Here is a 20,613-nt window from a genome sequence, read left to right as displayed (position 1 = left end):
AATGGTCCTATGGGCAGGGCTTGGGGCCTTTGGGGCTGGGAAGGAGAAAGAAGAAAAAAGTTGCTTAGCTCACTCTCTGGACTCTGGGCAAATACAGCCTTCAACCCCTCTTGAGACTTCAGCCCAGGACCTCACAGTCACGTTAGAACCAGGGCACCCACACCTTAGCGAGTCCTTCCTACCTCTGAGGAACTCAGGTTTGCCTGAGCTCTGCGGTGTCCTGAGCAGAGACTTATGGGAAAGTGTTGAAATCTCTGTTCCTCACCTGCCCCAAATCAATGCCTCATCCAGTGTGGGTGGGACATGCAGAGACATACTGATTTCACATGCAGTCAAGTACTGTCTGTGGTGTCTCCAGCTCCTGGCGCTGTGGACGGACCCCTGCTTCTGGTTGCTCATGCCCCATTTCCCTGGAAGCTGCCTTTATATTGACACCTCTTCAGTGCAGCTTCCACAGAGCAGCCGTGGTGTGGCCATGGGGACACGAGTCAGGAGGCATGTCACTAATGGTCATTCTACCTCCTGGCCTCAGTCTCTTCATCAGGGGAATGAATGAGATGTTCAGGAGCAGAGACTGTGGCGACCCAAGCAGTGGCTGCACTCTGCGCCAGAAGTCTCCTGACTAGGGTAAAGGAGCTTATCCTTTTGCTAGACTCTGACGGTCACACCTTCGTTCGACCTGCAAGTGGCTGTTGAGAGACTAGAACCATTACAGAAGGCAGCCGAGATGTCTGGAGTCTAAACCTAGTCCTGAGAAAATGAACAGGGAAAGACTGGGTTTTCAGCAGCCTGGGGCTGAGCAAAGCACTGGGGCTCTGCTGCGACTCTTTGTAGCTTTGACCCGCGAAAGGCACTGCCAAGGGCTTCCTCAGCCCCTCCGCCTTCGGTTTGTTTTGACTGTTGGAATAATTTACATTCTGTTCATGTCTGAATTGGCCATAATGGAGTCTCTGTCCATGGATCTTTGACTAGGGTATAGAACCCGCACATTTCACACCACAGAATCTCATCTGAAGTGATTTGCTTTCTCCTGAAGGGGTCATCACTAATGCTGTGTGATTCCAGGACCATCCCGGAAGGAGTACAGCAGCGAGTTACCACATGGTCGAAGAACCCTCGTGTCTTATTTTCCCGTTTCATGGCTGGAATTTCGTTCATGATCCTTGGGACCTCAGAACTAGAGACAGGCACTGAATCTTCATGTTTCCCTTGACTCATGGGGGCGGCAATCTGAGCAGATGGTGGATTGGTACCCTGTACCTTCACTTCATCTTTCTCAGCCAGCAGATCTCAAGGAGAAAACAGAGCAAAGCCAGTCAACCCTTCTAGGGCTCAGGGTTGCCCCGCCTGTCTCTGAGATGTGCGGTGTTGTGCCTCTCTCCGTACCATTCCCTGTGTCCTTCCCTCATTCCGTGGTTGTGTAGACTCCAGAACTTCTAGAAGTGCTGAGTCAAGTTAGTTTCTGCTGGTTTCAGCTTTGTGTTTCTCCAAGGGTATCTCAGATGAGGTGGAGAGTTATCACAGAACGAACAAACCACCATCAATCAGTATGTAGATGCTAAGCTAGCAGTCCATGTATGGCCTGCTTCCTTCTTACAACATGGAGTACAAGTACGTCTCTGTAATACAGAATATGAGCATGACCCTCAACATGTGTCTTAGTCAAGGTTTCTATTCCTGCACAAACATAATGACCAAGAAGCAAGTTGGGGAGGAAAGGGTTTATTCAGCTTACACTTTTGTGTTGCTGTTCATCACCAATGAAAGGACTGGAACTCAAGCAGGTCAGGAAGCAGGAGCTGATGCAGAGGCCATGGAGTTACTTACTGGCTTGCTTCCCTTGGCTTGCTCAGCTTTCTTTCTTTTTTTTTTATTCAATGTATTCTTTATTTACATATCAAATGATTTCCCCTTTTCTGGGTCCCCACTCCCCGAAAGTCCCATAAGCCCTCTTCCCTCCCCCTGTTCCTCCATCTACTCCTTCCCACTTCCCTGTTCTGGTATTCCCCTATACTGTTGTATTGAGTGAACTAGGGGCCACTCCTCTGTTCTTTTAGGACATCATTTAATATGTGGATTATTTCTTGGGTATTCCAAGTTTCTAGGTTAATATCAACTTATCAGTGTGTGCATACCATGATTGATCTTTTGAGACAGGGTTACCTCACTTAGTATGATGTTCTCCAGCTCCATCCATTTGTCTATGAATTTCATGAATTCATTGTTTCTAATGGCTGAATAGTACTCCATTGTGTAAATATACCACATTTTTTGTATCCATTCCTCCGTTGAGGGACACCTGGGTTCTTTCCAGCTTCTGGCTACTACAAATAGGGCTGCTATGAACATAGTGGAGCATGTGTCCTTATTATATGCTGGGGAATCCTCTGGGTATATGCCCAGGAGTGGTATAGTAGGGTCCTCCGGAAGTGCCATGCCCAGTTTTCTGAGGAACCTCCAGACTGATTTCCAAAGTGGTTGCACCATCTTACAATCCCACCAGCAGTGGAGGAGTGTTCCTCTTTCTCCATATCCTCGCCAGCACCTGCTGTCTCCTGAGTTTTTGACCTTAGCCATTCTGACTGGTGTGAGGTGAAATCTAAGGGTTGTTTTGATTTGCATTTCCCCAATGATTAATGATGTTGAACATTTCTTAAGGTGTTTCTCAGCCCTCTGAAGTTCTTCATGTGAAAAATCTTTGTTTAGCTCGGTACCCCACTTTTTAATGGGGTTATTTGGTTCTCTAGGTTCTACCTTCTTGAGTTCTTTGTATATATTAGATATTAGCCCTCTGTCAGATTTAGGGTTGGTTGCCCACCGAATCCAAGAACACATCAAAATGATCATCCACCAGGATCAAGTAGGCTTCATCCCAGGGATGCAGGGATGGTTCAATATAAGGAAATCCATCAATGCAATCCACTACATAAACAAACTCAAAGAAAAAAACCACAAGATAATTTCATTAGATGCTGAAAAGGCATTTGACAAAATTCAGCATCCTTTCATGCTAAAAGTCTTGGAAAGGACAGGAATTCAAGGCCCATATCTAAACATAGTAAAAGCAATATACAGCAAACCGGTAGCCAACATCAAACTAAATGGAGAGAAATTTGAAGCAATCCCACTAAAATCAAGGACTAGACAAGGCTGCCCCCTCTTTCTATATCTTTTCAATATAGTTCTTGAAGTCCTAGCTAGAGCAATTAGACAACATAAGGAGGTCAAAGGGACACAAATTGGAAAGGAAGAAGTCAAACTATCACTATTTGCAGATGATATGATAGTATACTTAAGTGACCCAAAAAACTCTACTAGAGAACTCCTACAGCTGATAAACAACTTCAGCAAAGTGGTTGGCTATAAAATCAACTCAAGCAAATCAGTAGCCTTTATATACTCAAAGGATAAGCAGACTGAGAAAGAAATTAGGGAAATGACACCCTTCACAATAGCCACAAACAGCATAAAGTATCTTGGGGTGACTCTAACCAAACAAGTGAAAGACCTATATGACAAGAACTTCAGGTCTCTGAAGAAGGAAATTGAAGAAGATCTCAGAAAATGGAAAAATCTTCCATGCTCATGGATTGGCAGGATTAATATAGTTAAAATGGCCATATTGCCAAAGGCAATCTACAGATTCAATGCAATCCCCATCAAAATTCAACCCAGTTCTTCATAGAGCTAGAAAGAGCAATGCTCAAATTCATCTGGAATAACAAAAAATCCAGGATAGCTAAAACTATTCTCAACAGTAAAAGAACTTCAGGGGGATTCAGTATCCCAGACCTCAAACTTTACTACAGAGCAATAGTGATAAAAACTGCATGGCATTGGTACAATGTCAGGCAAGCGGATCAATGGAATAGGATTGAAGACCAGAAATGAACCCACACACCTATGGTCACTTGATCTTCGACAAAGGAGCTGAAAGCATCCAGTGGAAAAAAGATAGTCTTTCCAACAAATGGTGCTGGTTCAATTGGAGGCCAGCATGCAGAAGAATGCGAATCGATTCATTCTTATCTCCTTGTACTAAGCTCAACTCCAAATGGATCAAGGACCTCCACATAAAACCTGACACACTGAAACTAATAGAAAAGAAACTGGGGAAGACCCTTGAGGACATGGGCACAGGGGAAAAGTTCCTGAATAGAACACCAATAGCTTATGCTCTAAGATCAAGAATTGACAAATGGGACCTCATAAAACTACAAAGTTTCTGTAAGGCAAAGGACACTGTCAAAAGGACAAAATGTCAACCAACAGATTGGGAAAGGATCTTTACCAACTCAGCTTTCTTATAGAACCCAGGACTACCAGCCCAGGGATGCACCACCCACAAAGGGCCCTCCCCTCCCCTTGATCACTAATTGCGAAATGCCTTACAGCTGGATCTCATGGAGGCATGTTCTCAAGGGAGGCTCCTTTCTCTGTGATAACTCCAGCTTGTGTCAAGCTGACACACAAAATCAGCCAGTACAACATTCCTCCTGTCTCCTATTGATTCCCATTGCAAAGTCCTCGAAGAGAAGTTATCCTGTCAGTTTTCTTATTTGACCAAGCTTTGGACTAAGTTCCTGGTGTTCTGGGTTTCAAGATTTCCATGCTGGGCAGTGGTGGCACACACCTTTAATCCCAGGACTTGGAAGGCAGAGGCAGGCAGATTTCAGCTTGCCTGGTCTACAGAGTAAGTTCCAGGACAGCCAGGGCTACACAGAGAAACCCTGTCTCGAACCTCCCCCCCCCCCCAAAAAAGGAGGGAAAAGACCTCTCCATGAGGAAATGTTGGGGAGGGGGGCAGAGTGGCTTGTTTTGCTGGGCAGGAACGTATCAAACCTAGAAGGACAGAGAAGGTACAAGAATAGATCTGAAATGCTCTCCCCTGCCCGGGGGTGCTCTTGCTGCAGCAGAAAGAGAGATGGGGCCTTGAACAGAGGAAGCCACAAATCCAGCACTGATGCTGTTAGCCTGGTTTGGCCTACTGCCAGACAGGGCTGCTTTAAGCAGCTCTCAAGATGGCATAAAGCAGCGTTTCTCAACCTTCCTAATGCTGCGACCCTTCAATACAGTTCCTCATGCTGTGGTAACCCCCAACCATAAAGTTATTTTCATTGATACTTCATAGTGTAATGTAAATTTTTTGGAGAAAGAGATTTGCCAAAGAGGTTGTGACCCACAGGTTTGAGAACCACCAGCATAGAGGATATCCCAGTTCTGGGACAACCCTCTCGGATAGGGTTTGCTGTGTGACCCTGGGCCACATTGACAGGTCTAGCTGAAAACGGAGGTGTAACAGGATTGACTTAGTCTGTTTGGACCACTATAATGAAACGCCTTAAACTGGATAGTTTATGAGTTTCTTGCTCGTGGTTCTGGGGGCTGGATGTCCAGGATCAAGGCCCTAAATGATTCAATGCCTGATGGCCCCTCTTGTGTGTCCTCCCATGGGCGTAAGGGTAGATAGTTTCCGTGGACTTCACTTCCAAAGGCCTCACCTTTAAATGTCATCACTGGCTATTAGGTCTTTAATTCTTGTAGGAGAATTTTCAACCATTGCTGGTATCTACTTCCTGAAGTGGAAGAGATCATAACACACAAGCACCACTCTTTCTCTCAGGGTGTGTGTGCGTGTGTGTGTGTGTGTGTGTGTGTGTGCAACCAAGTTTAATGAGCATTGTTTATAGGAACAGTATTTAGAGGAGTGCAGGCAGCTAACCAGAGGCCTATCACTGAAGAAAACGTCTTCCTTCTCTATCAAACATTAATGCCAATAGATCTTCAGGAGGGTGGGGTCTCATACACCCCTCTCCCCTCTAGGACAGACCGCTGACAGCTCAGTCTAGTGCAGGCTCTGTAAGTGCGTGAGTACAGAGGCCCTGCTGCACTTGGAAAGCATCCTTGCCCCCACCTCCTCCTCTGTTCACATCCTTTCTACCTCTGCCAGGGTGTGCCCTGAGCTCTGGAGAAAGGATTTTTTTTTCTTTTTATAGATTTGGCTGTCCTAGAACTCCCTCTGTAGACCACACTGGCCTTGAACTCAGAAATCTGCCTGCCTCTGATTCCCAAGTGCTGGCGTTAAAGGTGTGCACCACCGTTGCACAGCTTGGGACACCAATATCTTAAATTGAATTACATAAAACTGTCTATATCCAATGGGAAACAGTGGCCATTTCCTGTGGATCAACCTAATACATGATGTGTATATTTGTGCAGCAGGACACTAACTAGGCTCTAGCTTAAAGTTGCTGGGAATATTTTAAAGTCTCAAAGTCACATCCTGCCAATATCAGCAATATCTGCAGGTGATTACAGTGACAGATAGGTCTGAGGACCACTGTTAGCACAGGGCCTGGGATCTACTGAAGCATTCAGTATCAGCAACCCCTCCCTTTCAATCACCGTTTATTGAGCACCTGCTATATGCCATAGACTTACCTGTTGTTATTTGGACCTCTCTGCTCGAGCCTGTCTCACTCCTCATCTCTTCTACAGTGTCCCGGCCTCGCAGCTCCCCAGACGACTTGAAGGCGCTGACTCGGAATGTCAACCGGCTGAATGAGAGCTTCCGGGACATGCAGCTGCGGCTGCTGCAGGCTCCATTGCAGGCAGACCTGACGGAACAGGTGTGGAAGGTCCAGGATGCGCTGCAGAACCAGACAGACTCATTGCTGGCCCTGGCAGGCTTGGTGCAGAGGCTGGAGGGCACACTGTGGGGGCTGCACGCGCAGGCGGCACAGACTGAGCAGGCGATGGCCCTGCTGCGTGACCGAACGGGACAGCAGAGTGACTCAGCACAGCTGGAGCTCTACCAGTTGCAGGTGGAAAGCAATCGAAGCCGGCTGCTGCTGCAGCGGCACGCGGGCCTGCTGGATGGGCTAGCTCGCAGGGTGGGGGTCCTGGGTGAGGAGCTGGCTGATGTGGGCGGCGCGCTCCGTGGCCTCAACCACAGCCTCTCCTACGATGTGGCCCTGCACGGCACGTGGCTACAGGACCTGCAGGTGCTTGTAAGCAACGCCAGCTCAGACACACGCCGTATGAGGCTGGCGCACATGGACATGGAGATGCAGCTCAAGCAGGAGCTGGCCATGCTCAATGTGGTAACCGAGGACCTGCGTCTGAAGGACTGGGAACACTCCATTGCCTTGAGGAACATCACCCTTGCCAAAGGTACTTGGGTGACCTACCCTTCCATAGTTCCTCCTGCCTACCCTTCCTACCAAGGCCTCTCCAGCAAAGCTCATCCCAAGGACCCATCCCAAAGAGACAGTTAAAATTTATACCTTCACCTTTAAGTCTTACATTGTATGATTCTGGAATGTTCTGCCTAAATGGCCTGTGCCCATTTCCAGGGTCAACCTAGGTCTCTCTGCTGAGTCTCTCCCTGGAGTAGAAAATGGACCCAGCAACCACAACCCTAGGCAGGAAAACAACCATGGGTGGGTGGTGCTAGGTTGGGTGGTCAGAGATTTGGAATGCCCTCTGCAGCCTTCAAGAGACAGAAGAGAGTCCTGCAATAGGATTTGACAAGAAGGCAGAGAGAGCTTCCAGTTGCAAAGGTTCTAATGAGTGGAGCTTCAAGGACTGGAGAATTCCAAACTTGAGCTTGGCCTACTACACTGTTAGAAAAAATGTTTGGCCAGGAGTGGTGGCACACACCTTTAATCCCAGCACCCAGGAGACAGAGGCAGGTGAATCTCTGAGTTCGAGGCCAGCCTGGTCTACAGAGCAAGTTCCAGGACAGCTAGCTATTCAAAGTAACCCTGACTCAAAACAAAAAAATAGAAAACAAACAAAGAAGAAGAAGAAAAAAAAACTGTTTGTCAGGTAATGTACATTTAAATTCATTAAATTTATTTCCTAAATACATACAATTGGCTGTGTGTACTGGCACATGCCTGTGAGCATATCACTTGAGAAACAGAGGTGTAAGATTAACAGATGGAGACCAGACTGGTCTATTAAAAAAAAGATCCTGCCTATGAATGGATGAAGTCACTAATGAACAGGTTGATTTTGCTGTGATGAGACCCTGTGACCAAAAGCAAACTGGAGAAGAAGAGGTTTATTGAGCTTACTGTTCCAGATTGTAGTCCATTATTGAAAGAAGTCAGGGCAGGAACTTGAACAGAGCAGGAACCTGTAGCCAGAAACTAATGCAGAGGCCATGGAGGAGTGCTTCTTATTAACTTGCTCTTCAAGGCTTGCTTGGCCTGCTTTCTTATAGAACCCCAAACCAGCAACACTGGGGTTGCACCACCCACAAGCACTACAGGCTTGCCTACAGTCTGATCTTAGAGCAGCATTCTCTCAATAGAGGTTCCTTCTTCTACAACTGTAGATTGTGTCAAACTGACATAAAACTAGCCAGCACACTCGACAGCTGTTAGCCTAGAGACCCAGCTCTCCTTTTATGATAAGTCTCCATCTTTTCCCCTGCCGGGCTCTGAGATTCATGAGACCCTGAGTAGTGGGGCATTTGGCTCTACCGAAGTTATCCTCATTAGTACACCTGCTGCAAATGGGTGTACCAAGAGCATCTCTTAAGAGCAGCTCCTGTCTAGGGAAGTGTCACTGTCCCCTTGGGTGCTGCCATGGACACTGAGACCCAGGAAGCTTACAGAGCCTGCCCAGCTTGCAGGCATGGATTCTGGCCTTTGGGCGGCCATGCTTCTATGGCTCCTGTTTTGTTTTCTGGAGCATTTCCTCTGTTTTCTGCCCCCAAACAGAGAGGTAGACAGAGCCATCGGAATCTCTCCAGTTCATCTCCTCCAGCCCCGTATCCTCTCCTCATCACACCACAGTCCCTCCTCTGAGCTGCCACCGTGACCACAGGGCACCATAGTCATTCTGGCGCCTTTAGCTCTGCATGTCCAGAGTGATCTAGTATGCTTCTGTGAACTTTTATACTGTTGTTGGAGTGGTCTCCCTGCCATAATTATTCCTAATTTGTCTCTAATTTATACCTCTCTAAACACACATGTACATATTCATGCACACACATGCATACTTGCCTACACATACCTGTATAAACACACACATGAATGTATAACTCACATGTACACACACATGCACAGATACATTCACAAACACAGATACCTTTATGTATAGCTCACATGTGTTCACATGACTGGATACATAACTCACGTGTACCCAAATATACATGCACAAGCACATACATAGCCACCTCCATGCATAACTAATCAGCACACTCACAAACACCTGCATGCATAATTCACATATATATGTACATGTACGAACAAACACACATATGTGAATGCCTAACTCATAGGTACACACATGTGAACATATACACAAACACAGATACCCTACACGCATAGCTCACACATATGCACACATACAGACAGGCTCGGATACCATGCTCCGCCCCTTTTCTCTTTTCTGGCTCATATTCATAACTACTCAAGAGAATGTGTTTTTCAAAGACCCGGGCATTTACATTATCCTTGAGCTACAGATGATTTTCATTCTCTCACTTTGCTCGCAGTTTTCTGTGAGTTTCAACTCCAGTTCATCTTTTGTAGACATTTGAAGCAAAGCAGTGTTTTCTTCTGCTTTGGATCTTTGGGCATTGATGAAGTCTGTCAAAATCTGCCTGTGCAATTTAAAGGCACAGAGAACTTAGATCGTCAGAGAGGGAGGCCTCCCTAGAGAAGGAAGGAAAAACAGAGTGGGGAGACATGCCGGAACACGTCAGTACGGCAAGCCGTGAGGCAGGCTACCCAAGCCATATGCAGATGGCGAAAATGAAAGCTTTCTAGAATTCTTTGGAATGGGAGTAGACCTCTGGGATCATCTGGTCTAATCCTCCAGAATCGTGGTGGAGAACCAGAAGGCCCCAGGAGGGGAAATGATTTACCCAAGTCAAATGTCAACCCTCTGATGAATGAAAGCAAGTCTTCAAATCAGCTTTATCTGGCAGCTGCTGTGTGTTCCATAGGAAACAACACCTAGTGGATGGGGGAGGGAGTCCCCTCAGTGCCTTCCTTCTGTCTGGTGTGTGGAGTAAAGGAGTCGGGCTGGGTCCTAGGGCTGACAAGGGGACTCTGCTTTCCAGTTAAGAGGCAAACCAAGATGTGCATCTGTCAATGGAGCCACTTGTAAAACAAGTGTATCTGATCTACAAGGGTTGGGGTGTGTGTACAGGTCCTGGGTAGGTGGTATGAGCCTCTGTCTTCTTACCTTTCCTCAGAGTGGATGCAGGACACTCTGTGAAGCTGAGCTGATTGGTGCATCCTGTTCCCATTCCCTTACCCTTGAGCGTCCCTGCAGCAGGGCTGCCCCTGAACCTCCTGTGGGTGCCGCTCTCCTGGCTGTGGAATGGAACTACAGTCTCTGCCCTGTCCTTTTCTTAGGTGGAGATGTTTTGACTGAGGAAGGAGTCAGGACACGCTCAGCAATCAGTGGCAGGGACCTTGTGGGCTCAGATGGTAGACAGACCTTGTCCCAACCTCTTCCACATTGTGATCTACCTCAGAAAAGACCCGTGACTATAAAACTCAGAGAGATAAAAAGGGCCCCTGTGGGTAAGCCTAGGTCAACTTCAGCCATAAACACTTAGACTGCCCAGATGTTACCTCAGGATGCCATCTGTGGGCTGACACAGCTGTAGCAGGCTCGATTCCTGGAGCCCAGGGTGAAATCAGATGAAGTGTTTGGACTGGGTGAGCTTTAGCAACAGAGATCTATGCTTTGCTGCTGGGCTTGTCAGGAGGGGACGGGGATGGGGAAGAGGTGCAGACGATGGAGATTGTCAGCACCTTAGCTCTGCCTTATATCGGCTGTGTAACTCTTGGCAAAACAGTTTTCACATCTCGATCCTGTTGTCTGAGAACTGGGATTAAAAAAATAGGATGAAACCTAACAACCCCAGCTTTCCTTAAATGTTTTACATAATTTGTGAATTAAAAAAAAGCTAACTACTTTCCCCTTGCTCTCCAGCCCTTGACTTGTTAAATAGCTGTCAGCTTCGGTTAGGGTCTGAGGACAGTGCCAACTTTTGGAATGTATCAGTACATCTTGATCCTGGCAGCCGGGTTGTTTTGTGTGTATTAACACCCACTGGTCTCATAGCCTCATCCGTTTGTCAAGTGTTGATTGTGCAAAACAGGGCTCTGCTAAGAGCCTACATGTTTGAGCGTCACACACTGGAGCTAAAAATAACAGTTTATTGTCGAGAGATTGCAAGCCTTGGAGCAAGGCAACCGTAGGGTTACGCCCCTCTGACACTCTGGGGGAGGGTCCTCCCTGTGTCTTCCGAACCAGTCTTTGGTGGCTGGGGCAATCTTGGTCTGCAGGTACCTCATTCCCCCTCTCTGCTTCTGTCATCCTGTGTCTCTGTCTGTTTACAGGACTCCAGTCACATGATGAGGGTCCCTCGCTCTCCAGTATGCCCTTAACTAATGACATTTGTAAAATCCCAATGTCCTAAGGAAGGTGAGGAGGTTCTAGGGACAGATGAGTTCAACTATTCAGCTAGTACAGCAGGAGGTGACTGCTTGCAGCCTGGATTCCTACAACAGGGTCAGGTCTAAGGGATGCATCAAAGTGACCCAGATCTTCTTGTCTGGCTTGCGCCCATGCCAGCAGGAACCCCGGACCAAGAAATATCAGCAGCAAAAACAATGAGGATCGTTCTCAGACCATAGCCATGGGGGAATTGACAGGGGGGCCTTCTGGGGCACTGAATGAGTGGCAGGAAGGTGGCAAGTGTGAGATGTCTGACCTCATGGGTGTGGCAGAAAGGATAAGTGTCAGACAGACCTGGACGGAGATCGCCGTGGCTGCCTGTGTGGCCTCGGACAAGTAACTTCAACATATGGCACAGGCGTAGTGGAGACGGAATTCAGTCATGTGTACTTGAACCTCCGCCACACTGGAGCCTCTCCCACAAGGTAGTCCCATTCATAAGTAATTAGAAATGTATCCTCCACCCAGGTGCCCAACTGAAACCCAAGCTTAGCAGGACCTCCTCCTCCTCCACTGCGTCCCCAGAGGGAGCCAGCAGCTATCCTACATTCTAAACAGTCTGGCCATTCCTTCTGTCTCTGATGGCCCCTTTCCTAACCCACGGTTCCTCCACCTCCCACTCAATGGACCACAGTCTTTTGCCTTCTTTCTGTTTTGTCTTTCTCTCATACCACAGCCCAGCCATCTTCCTCCCTCTGTTATGCGCAGACCTGATGTGGCTTTCCTACCAGACCCCTCCCAAAGCTGCTCATACCTACCTGGTCAGAGTCAAGTCCAGCATCTTAGCCACCAGTCCTCCCACTTTCCCAGTCCACTGAGCTCAGGCTGCTCGGTTCACCATAGCTTACACAGCTAAATCAGTGCCTTCATTCTGGAAACTGGAAGTCTGAGTTTAGGGTACTGGCATAGTTGGATTCAGGTGAGGATACACTTCCTGCTGTCTATATGACTACTTGTTTGCCATATTCTGGTGTGGTGCCAGAGAGACAGAGAGAGAGAGAGAGAGAGAGAGAGAGAGAGAGAGAGAGAGAGAGAAGATGGATGTTGTGGTATGGCTGGGTAGTAAGGGACAGAGCAAAGGGAGAGGAAGGGCATGCTAGTGCCAAGCTCAATGGTGTCCCCCAACTCCAGACAAGAGACTGGAGTAGCTGGGTACCCAAAAGTACCCAAAGCTAGGTAGCTTCCATTATATTGTTTCAAACACAGAATTCTGACTCTTCCTCTCATCTCAGAGTCATTTGCTTTTTCCACCAATGTCCTGGCTTTCTAAACCTCTAATCTTCTTGTTCTTGTTGTCATCTTTCAGGGCCACCGGGACCCAAAGGTGACCAAGGGAACGAAGGGAAGGAGGGAAAGCCAGGAAGTCCCGGGCTTCCTGGATCTCGAGGTAATGGGGCACACTGGGAGGAACCTGGGGGAGTGCTTCAAATCTACCCCTGACACTCTCTTCCTGGGGCTGATAGACATCCACCAGGTGACTAGGAGGTTGTCAACTTACTATAGAATGGGCTAGATGCTTTTCCCTAAGAAGTACCAGGAGCGGAAGTTCCAGAAAGCCCCAGGTTCACTAAGCCACTACCCACATAGGAATGGGGGTTCACATGGCCAGGGCCTTCAAGTGAAGCCGGTCTACAATGCTAGAAGCCCGATACTCTCCTGCCCCATCTCACTGACTGCTCCCCTGCAGCCTTTCTTAGGCTCATAGTCCCAGAAGTTTCCCATCAGGGACTCTGACAAACATCTGAGTGTGCCCATTCCTGAGCTTGTGTTGCATGCAATGTTTCTCAGAGTGAAGAGACTTCAAGATGATGCAAGGAGAAGAAGCTTAGCTGGGAAGGGTCTGGCTATTTATTTTAGGGGGTTATTGCTGCCAGATCTCTAGGTACATTACAGATGAGGGGAGTAGACAGGGCATGGAAAGGGAGTGCTCCAGCCTGACCTCCCCCTCTCTCCTCAGCTCCACAGTGGAGGATGTCCTGAGGCTCTCAGGACAGAAGAGCCACTTTTCTTGCCTAATGAATCATAGGGTGGGGGCCTTTGGGCACATCTTGCTGTAGACTCAGAGATCACCGCAGGACTCTTAGACTCTGGGAACAGATGCATCACGTCAAGAAGAAAGAGAAAGACATTCCATCAATTTCTTTGCCATCCTCACACCCGTGGGAGGCCACTGACCTCCCCGAGTCGTTTGCTATTAGCCCTGGGGTAATGATTGGGAGACAGGTTTCTTGGGCTATGGAAAAAGAAGTCCAATGAAAACCAGCTTGCTCTCCAAGCAGGAAAGAACAATTAGGAATTTGATTAAGAGAACTGTGCTCTGCTGCGATGACTCGTCTTGGGTCAGGACTCTGGGGCCTTGGGCTCTCACTCCATAAAAGTGTTTGTTGATTCTGGCTCTCCGTGGTACATTCAGTGCAGGCTGTGGCCATGGTGTTTGATAGCCAAGAACCTGAAGCAAAAGGCCTAATGGGATGGCCGGCTATGCGCCCATTGATTGGTTGTGTGGCCTTCCCAGTGCTTTTGACACTTTGTTTGTGGAAAGAAAGGAAATGGGTTTTTTTTGTTGTTGTTGTTGTTCTGTTTTCTTTTTATTTCCTTTTCCCCTTCTTCCTTTAAATAGGTTAAGGCATCACCTCTGCCTCCTCCCTCTCACTAATGCCATCCCCACAGTGTTCTCCTCTCTAAGGACCAGGGAGAACCTTAGCCTAAAGCATGCATAATGTTAACCAATCATGAACTTTCTGTAAGAAAGAAGGGGACTCAGCTCCTGCTTCCAAAGCCCTTTGCTCTGTGCCCTAGGGCAAACATCCAGGAGCCTTAGTTTCTTTATTTGTGGTGTGGGTATGCATAACACCCCCATGCATGTTATAAGGATGAAATGAGATTCTTTATGCTTGGCACACAAAAAGTAATCCAAAAGATGTTTGCGGAATTTACAAGTCCAGCATGCTTACAGGTGTCTGAATGGGGCTGGCACTACTACCATCACAACAGTACTAGGCTTTCTGAGGGTGAGGAGTCAGGGAAAAGTGATGTAGGTGTGTGGGGGGAGGCTCTGAGCTGTCCCACAGGATGCTAAGCAGGGGAAAGCAGAGCCTGTGGAAGACCAAGTTCATATTGATTATTAAACTAGACAATGGCATCTAATAGACCTGAGTCTGCAACTCCACCCTTGTCTCTTCTCACCCCAGGTCTGCCAGGAGAGAGAGGTGACCCAGGATTGCCTGGTCCCAAGGGTGATGACGGGAAGCTAGGGGCCACAGGCCCCATGGGCATGCGCGGATTCAAAGGTAATCCTGAAGCTTGACACACCCTGGAGCCCACAGATCTTCAGTCCTTGAGTAGCATAGGAGCCATCTGGGAGAGTGCCTTCTGTGTGTGTGTGTGGGTGTGCATGAGTGTGTGTGTGACTTGCACACTCATGCACATGTATGTGGGGGCACATGGGTTTGTGAATATAGGTTGCAGAGATAAAGGCAGGGAAGCTAGTGAGGGGTCTCTGAGAACAGAGCCAGGCTGCCAGTCCCTTACCACTTGTCCTCAGTCCTACCAGACTCCTCTCCTTCTTGCATGCCCCCAACCCCTGTGCTGACAACTTTATTTCCTTTCTCAGGTTTACTTGGCCAACAGTGCTTCTTCTGATATCTTTTCTTCTTTCTGTGGGTAGTCCCCTTGTTCATCCTTATTGGAACCTACTTCTCCAGGGTCAATCTGGATTGTCAGATTGGCCAGGCGTGGTGCTGTATACCATTAATCCTAGCACTAGGAAACAGAGGCAGGTAGATCTCTGTGATTCCAAGGCCACCCTGGTCTACACAGTGAGCTTAGGTACACCCAGAACTACATAGAGGACCATGTGTCAGATAGATAGATAGATAGATAGATAGATAGATAGATAGATAGATAGATAGACAGACACAGATACATAGATACACATAGAGAGATACATAGATAGTATACATAGATGATAGATAGAAGACAAGGATATCTGATGCTCTTTGCACAAACTGCCTACATTTCACACATTACCATGACAACTCAGAAAAAGTACTGCTCACCTCCCCCACCCAACCCACACACACACCCTGTGACTGTGAGGTCTTCTGTTCTTGGATCATTGGGAAGGAAATCATATTCTAGTGATAAGATGGACTAAGGTTTTTCTTTTATGATCCTAATCTGAAAATGTATAATTTTTTAAAGACCATATAAAGAGAGCCAGTGCTTGTGAAAAATGACTAGACAGTACAGACAAACCCAGAGGGTAAAGTAGACAGGAAGTCCTTTCTTCTTTGGCCTCTTTGGCTCTGACTCTTCAGAATAACCACTGTGAGCACAAACCTTTGGCGCACACACTGGTGGATACTTCTCTAAACATGTTCAACCATGTATGTGGTTGGTTTCTTCTTTTCAAACCTGAGATCACAGTAAATACTCTTTCCTGGACATTTCTGACTTGCTTTCTTCACCCATAGTGTGCAGTAGGCTTTGGACATGCAGAGATTATGTTGGGAAAACCTTAAAGTAGAATCCCCTGTGCCTTTCTGTTGTGCACTGAGTGAGTGGTACCAGGATGGTCTCCTTCTTTGAAGAGTGAGACAGAAGCTAAGAAAGCTCTGATCTTTTAACTCAACCCTGGAAAGGAAATTTCACAAGTCCTCAGAAACTGACTCTCCGGTCTCCCCTACCAGAAAAACCAGCCTGACTTACAACCTAGCTCTATAGACTACTGGAGCCCAACTCCTTCCTCTCCGATGAACTTGGGTGTGACTTTCTCCAGCACTGACTAACTTTGCTCCCTGCCAGGCATTCCTTGATGCTATATGGTAGATGGGGCTCTAATGTGCCCTTCTCTTTCTCTTATGACCAGAGCAGATGCTATAATTATCTTCCCCACAGCGCCCTCTGGTGGCTGCTGGCCCTTGCCTGAGGGGTTCCCTGGCCTTAAGTTACAAGTCCATAGATAAAAATCTTATTTGTAGTATGTGTTTCCATTCCTAATGCCCGTTTTCCTTTGGTTGCAGGTGATCGAGGCCCAAAAGGAGAGAAAGGAGAGAGAGGAGATAGAGCTGGTAAGGAAGTTCTGCTGGGTCATGGTGTACTCTGGGGCACAGGAGAAGCTCTATAAGGTCAAGGGTCAGGTGCTGAAACCACACTCTGGGATTTGAGTATCAAAGAGTCCCCCTCCCCCCTTTATAGCCCTCCATGACCCAGCAATCTGCATCGACAAAACCTCGTGGTGTAGGTTTGGGGCTGTATAGATGAATCCTCCCCACAGCACCCTGTAGAGCCACCAGCTGCCTATATACAATCTTTGTAAAATGGAGAGAATAAGAATCCTGACCTCTTAGGGCCAAGCTGAGAATATGAGAGTCTAGACACCTGATTCAGAGCTCATGAAGTATTAGCCATTAATATTCCATGCCATACACCAACTCAGATATACTTCCTAAAATCAATGGAGATGATTGTTAAAACTCAGCTCCCAACTGTGTAGAAATGGCTCATGCAGTGCTCAGGGAGGCGTGCGGAGGCTCCGTGGGCCCTCTTTCGTCTTCTCCTTTGCTACTTTTGTGGCCACGAGGCTAAAGACATTCCCCAGTGACCACACAGTTGGGCACCTCTGCTGAAACCCTTCCTGTAGCAGTTGCAGGAGAGCTGGCAGATCCAGCGGAACCACATTTCTATGAGGTGTATCTTCCCCCAAAGTGCCATGTGTAGACTCCCAGCGAGACTATTGGGGAAAACACACAGAACCTCTTAGCCAAGTTCCAAACAAGAATAGAACACCCAGTACGTGACGCCATTGGCTCTGAGAGTATATTCAGGAGAGCATGGCTGGATTAGCATGTCTGTGGGCACCTGTGTGCTGGGCATTGCTTCAGGGGATGTGGCCTGGGTACAGATCTGGGGAAGTACAATCTGAACTGTTTACTGAGGGCCTTCCCAAAGGGTGAGGAATGTGGTCTTTCAGGTGCTGCCTGCTCCTGGGCTTAGTATTGAGTGTGTGTGTGCGCGCGCGCGTGTGTGTGTGTGTGTGTGTGTGTGTGTGTGTGTGTGTGTTTGTGTGTGTGTGTGTGTGTGTGTGTGTGTTCTGACCAAGGTGGCTGAGGGCTGGAATGGACTGTGGCATTTAATTCTGAGACATAAACAACTTGTGTGGGGTTGGACAGGAAGAGAGGAGCTGTGTGGAAAGATGACCTTTGAGAATGAGATCAGAAACCCTGCCCAGATACCAGAGGGGTCTCACTGGAAACTGTCTGCCAACTGTTCTCTTAGTTGACTTGCAAACCCAAACAGGAGAGGTCACAGCCAGCAGAGAGACGATGGTCACCGCCTACCTGAATAGAGCTGGTTAGGCTCTGAGACTGTGACGGTGGAAGTTGGATGGTGTGAGGCTCCCTAGTTAGAGGCTGGGGCACAGTGCCCATCCACTTGACCTTATAGCCTGTGGATGGTCCAGCCAGGGACTAGCATCAGCTCTGGGTATGTTTCCCAGGGGAAAGAAGGTTTTCTCATATGGAGACGATATCCAGACTGGAGCCCAGGGCTTGTATACAAATCCTAAGCCCACAGCTTGTACAAAGCTCTTAGCTACCTTTCAAAGACCCCAGAATTGGTCTCCTTGTGCCGTGGAACTGGCAGGTGAGGGGACTTAGCAGACTGCAAGCTACTCACGACATAAGAAAGGGCATCAAAGGTGCACAGGAATTCTAGAACCATGATACTGGAAGTCTACCATTCACCTCCCCCACTGCTAGAGGCCCAGAACTGAGCACCGCGTCCTTGGCTTCCTGAATCTGGAATGAAGAGTCAGGCCACAGTCTTGGAGCAGTGGAGTCTTGGGTAGTAGGGCTGGGCTCCCAGAGTTCCTCACAAGTTCCTCTTCCCTTGTGGCTCTAGATGCTGATGGCAGACCCAAGCTGATGGAACCTTTGCCTCGGTTCAGAGCTGAGGTCTGAATCTGGTCGGCAGCAGGGTTATCTTCCCACGGCCTCAGCTTCCTAGGGTTGCTTCTGGCCATGCCTAGTCATATGTCCCCTGTCCCCGAGGTGTTACTTATATCCCTGAGACCCAGGCTCTAAGGAGAGGCCCAGAGCTCATCTTTCAGAAAAGTGTGGAAATTCTGATGGTCACAGTGCCTACTGCTACTGGGGCTTTCTTAGTCATTCCCTGGGTCCTTGGCAGCCCCACCGTGGGATTTATGGAGGAGGAAGTGTGAGTTCTCAGCATCAGAGAACCTAAGCTGAGTGGCGCAGGGTCAGCTCGCCTGGCTGAGTTCTGGCATTTCGTGCTTTTGCCAGAAGCTTGAAACCTTTACCAAATTCCTCAGGCTAACCTGCATTTCAAATGCCTGAAGTTCCTTCCAGCAGGGAGTGTTGCTATAGTAACAGTGCTCATGATAACATCAAGATGGACACCTCTCAGTGGCTGGTGGCCAGTGCGTGGTTCTAGGGAACCCTCCTGGGGGCAATGTTTGCAGTCAGTGTTAACATGCTTTTCAGAACAACATTCTTGCTGGGCTTTACCCATATTGAGCCTGGAGTTTCGGGATTTGGGAGTTTGGATAGGTTTCAGATCACTTCCTGTCCTATTCCTAGCTCCATCCCTGCAGGTCATTGACGAAAGAGGTGGAGCGACTCTAAGGTTACCTGCTGAGATGATCATTGCACTGGGTCTAAAATCCAGACCGCTTAGTGTTTTTCTTGAAGTGAAGTAAAGACTTTTATTTTCCCTTCAGGCCTTAGTGACATCAACCATCCCATAAAGTCCCATTAAATCGCCCTGGCTTTTGGAGATTTGGCCATGGAAAAAACAAGTTCCATATGCACATTCAAGAAAGACAGACATCGTGTTGCCTTGGAATATGATCTGTTTGAAACATAGATATGTGTGTGCAAAGTTTTGTTTAAATCCCAGTGCATACATTTTAAGCTCTATATAAGCTCAGGTTATTTTTTTTTAAAAAAGCAACAACAACAATAACAAAACTTTACTCAGTTTGGTTTCACATGAGAAGAAACTATGCAGCCTGACAAGGGGCGAATCCCCAAGCCAATATTAATCAATAGCTATCACTGGAAGTATGTTTTGTTGTTTAAGTAGAGGGGTTTATGGGTCCCAGCAGGATCCAGACCCAAACATACACACATGTACATGCACACGTATGTGCACGTGTATACACAGAGAGAGGGGGGGAGGGGGAGAGACAGAGACAGAGAATGACCAAGGAAGGGAGATTCCACATAGCTTTCCAATGGCTGCTGGGATGTTGCTACCTCTATTTAAAATAGAGAAGGGGAAGGGTCTCCTTAAAGTATGCACGTGTGTTCGTGCGCACGCGTGCTCATAGCTAGAAACTGAAATATATAGAGATACACATTTCACTCTTGAAAATCAGCTTGAAGCAAAATGCCAAATGCCAAAGAGGAATAACAAGGCAATGCTAAATGAGGCCTACGGAGAAGGAGAGGAAGGACAGCAGAGCCAGCCCCAGGGCAGGCAAGGGTCAGGACACAGGGGTGAGGGCAGAACTGACTTTGAAAAGGAATAGAGGCCGGAGAAGGCGAGGGGCCTCGTGGGGAGTGGGGGGCTGGTCTCCTTTACTTCTCCCAGGATGAGAGGTAGGTGCGTGGATGGAAAGGTAGTGCGAGTGAAGAGGGTGCTGGGCACCCATCCCTTTGGCAAATGTCTATTGAGTGTTCGCACCAGGAATTTCCATCTAGCAGAGGGGAAGAGACTCATTAAAAGTTACCGGTAGCAGTGGTGGAAGTGGGGGGTGGGGGGAAAGGTCAGACAAGAGTTGTGATCCAAACTCTGGAAGAAAGTTGGAGTCCAGTAGGTGCTTGTGGCAAGTGATGGATGGCATCCCAGACGCAGGGAGCTGCGCATCCCAGACGCAGGGAGCTGCGCATCCCAGACGCAGGGAGCTGCGCATCCCAGACGCAGGGAGCTGCGCATGGGGCTGATACTCCTATAGATGGGCTAAGTAAGAATCTAAGGTCCTCGAAACAGAAATCCAAGGCCCGGGGACAAGTGAGAATCCCGGGGAAAAGTGAGAATCCCAGCAGAACTTTGCAGTGGTCGGGAGGTTAGCTTTGACCCATTTACTTTAGAAAG

General features: G+C 47.9%; 1 protein-coding gene across 1 annotated transcript in view; it reads left to right on the top strand.

The window, feature by feature from the left end:
* The window catches only part of Scara5 (scavenger receptor class A member 5), a 101,560-nt gene that overhangs the window by 60,327 nt on the left and 20,620 nt on the right, over window positions 1-20,613 (top strand). Inside the window, exons 4-7 of the mRNA XM_052191165.1 lie at window positions 6,499-7,173; window positions 12,800-12,880; window positions 14,685-14,783; window positions 16,518-16,565. Of these exons, the coding sequence (XP_052047125.1) occupies window positions 6,499-7,173; window positions 12,800-12,880; window positions 14,685-14,783; window positions 16,518-16,565 (903 nt within the window). The remainder of the gene's footprint in view (window positions 1-6,498; window positions 7,174-12,799; window positions 12,881-14,684; window positions 14,784-16,517; window positions 16,566-20,613) is intronic.

This window comes from Apodemus sylvaticus, chromosome 8 (assembly GCF_947179515.1).
Source record: "Apodemus sylvaticus chromosome 8, mApoSyl1.1, whole genome shotgun sequence".
Classification (NCBI taxonomy): Eukaryota; Metazoa; Chordata; class Mammalia; order Rodentia; family Muridae; genus Apodemus; species Apodemus sylvaticus.
Note: the sequence above shows the minus strand (reverse complement) of the source record. Positions and strands in the feature narration are given on the sequence as shown.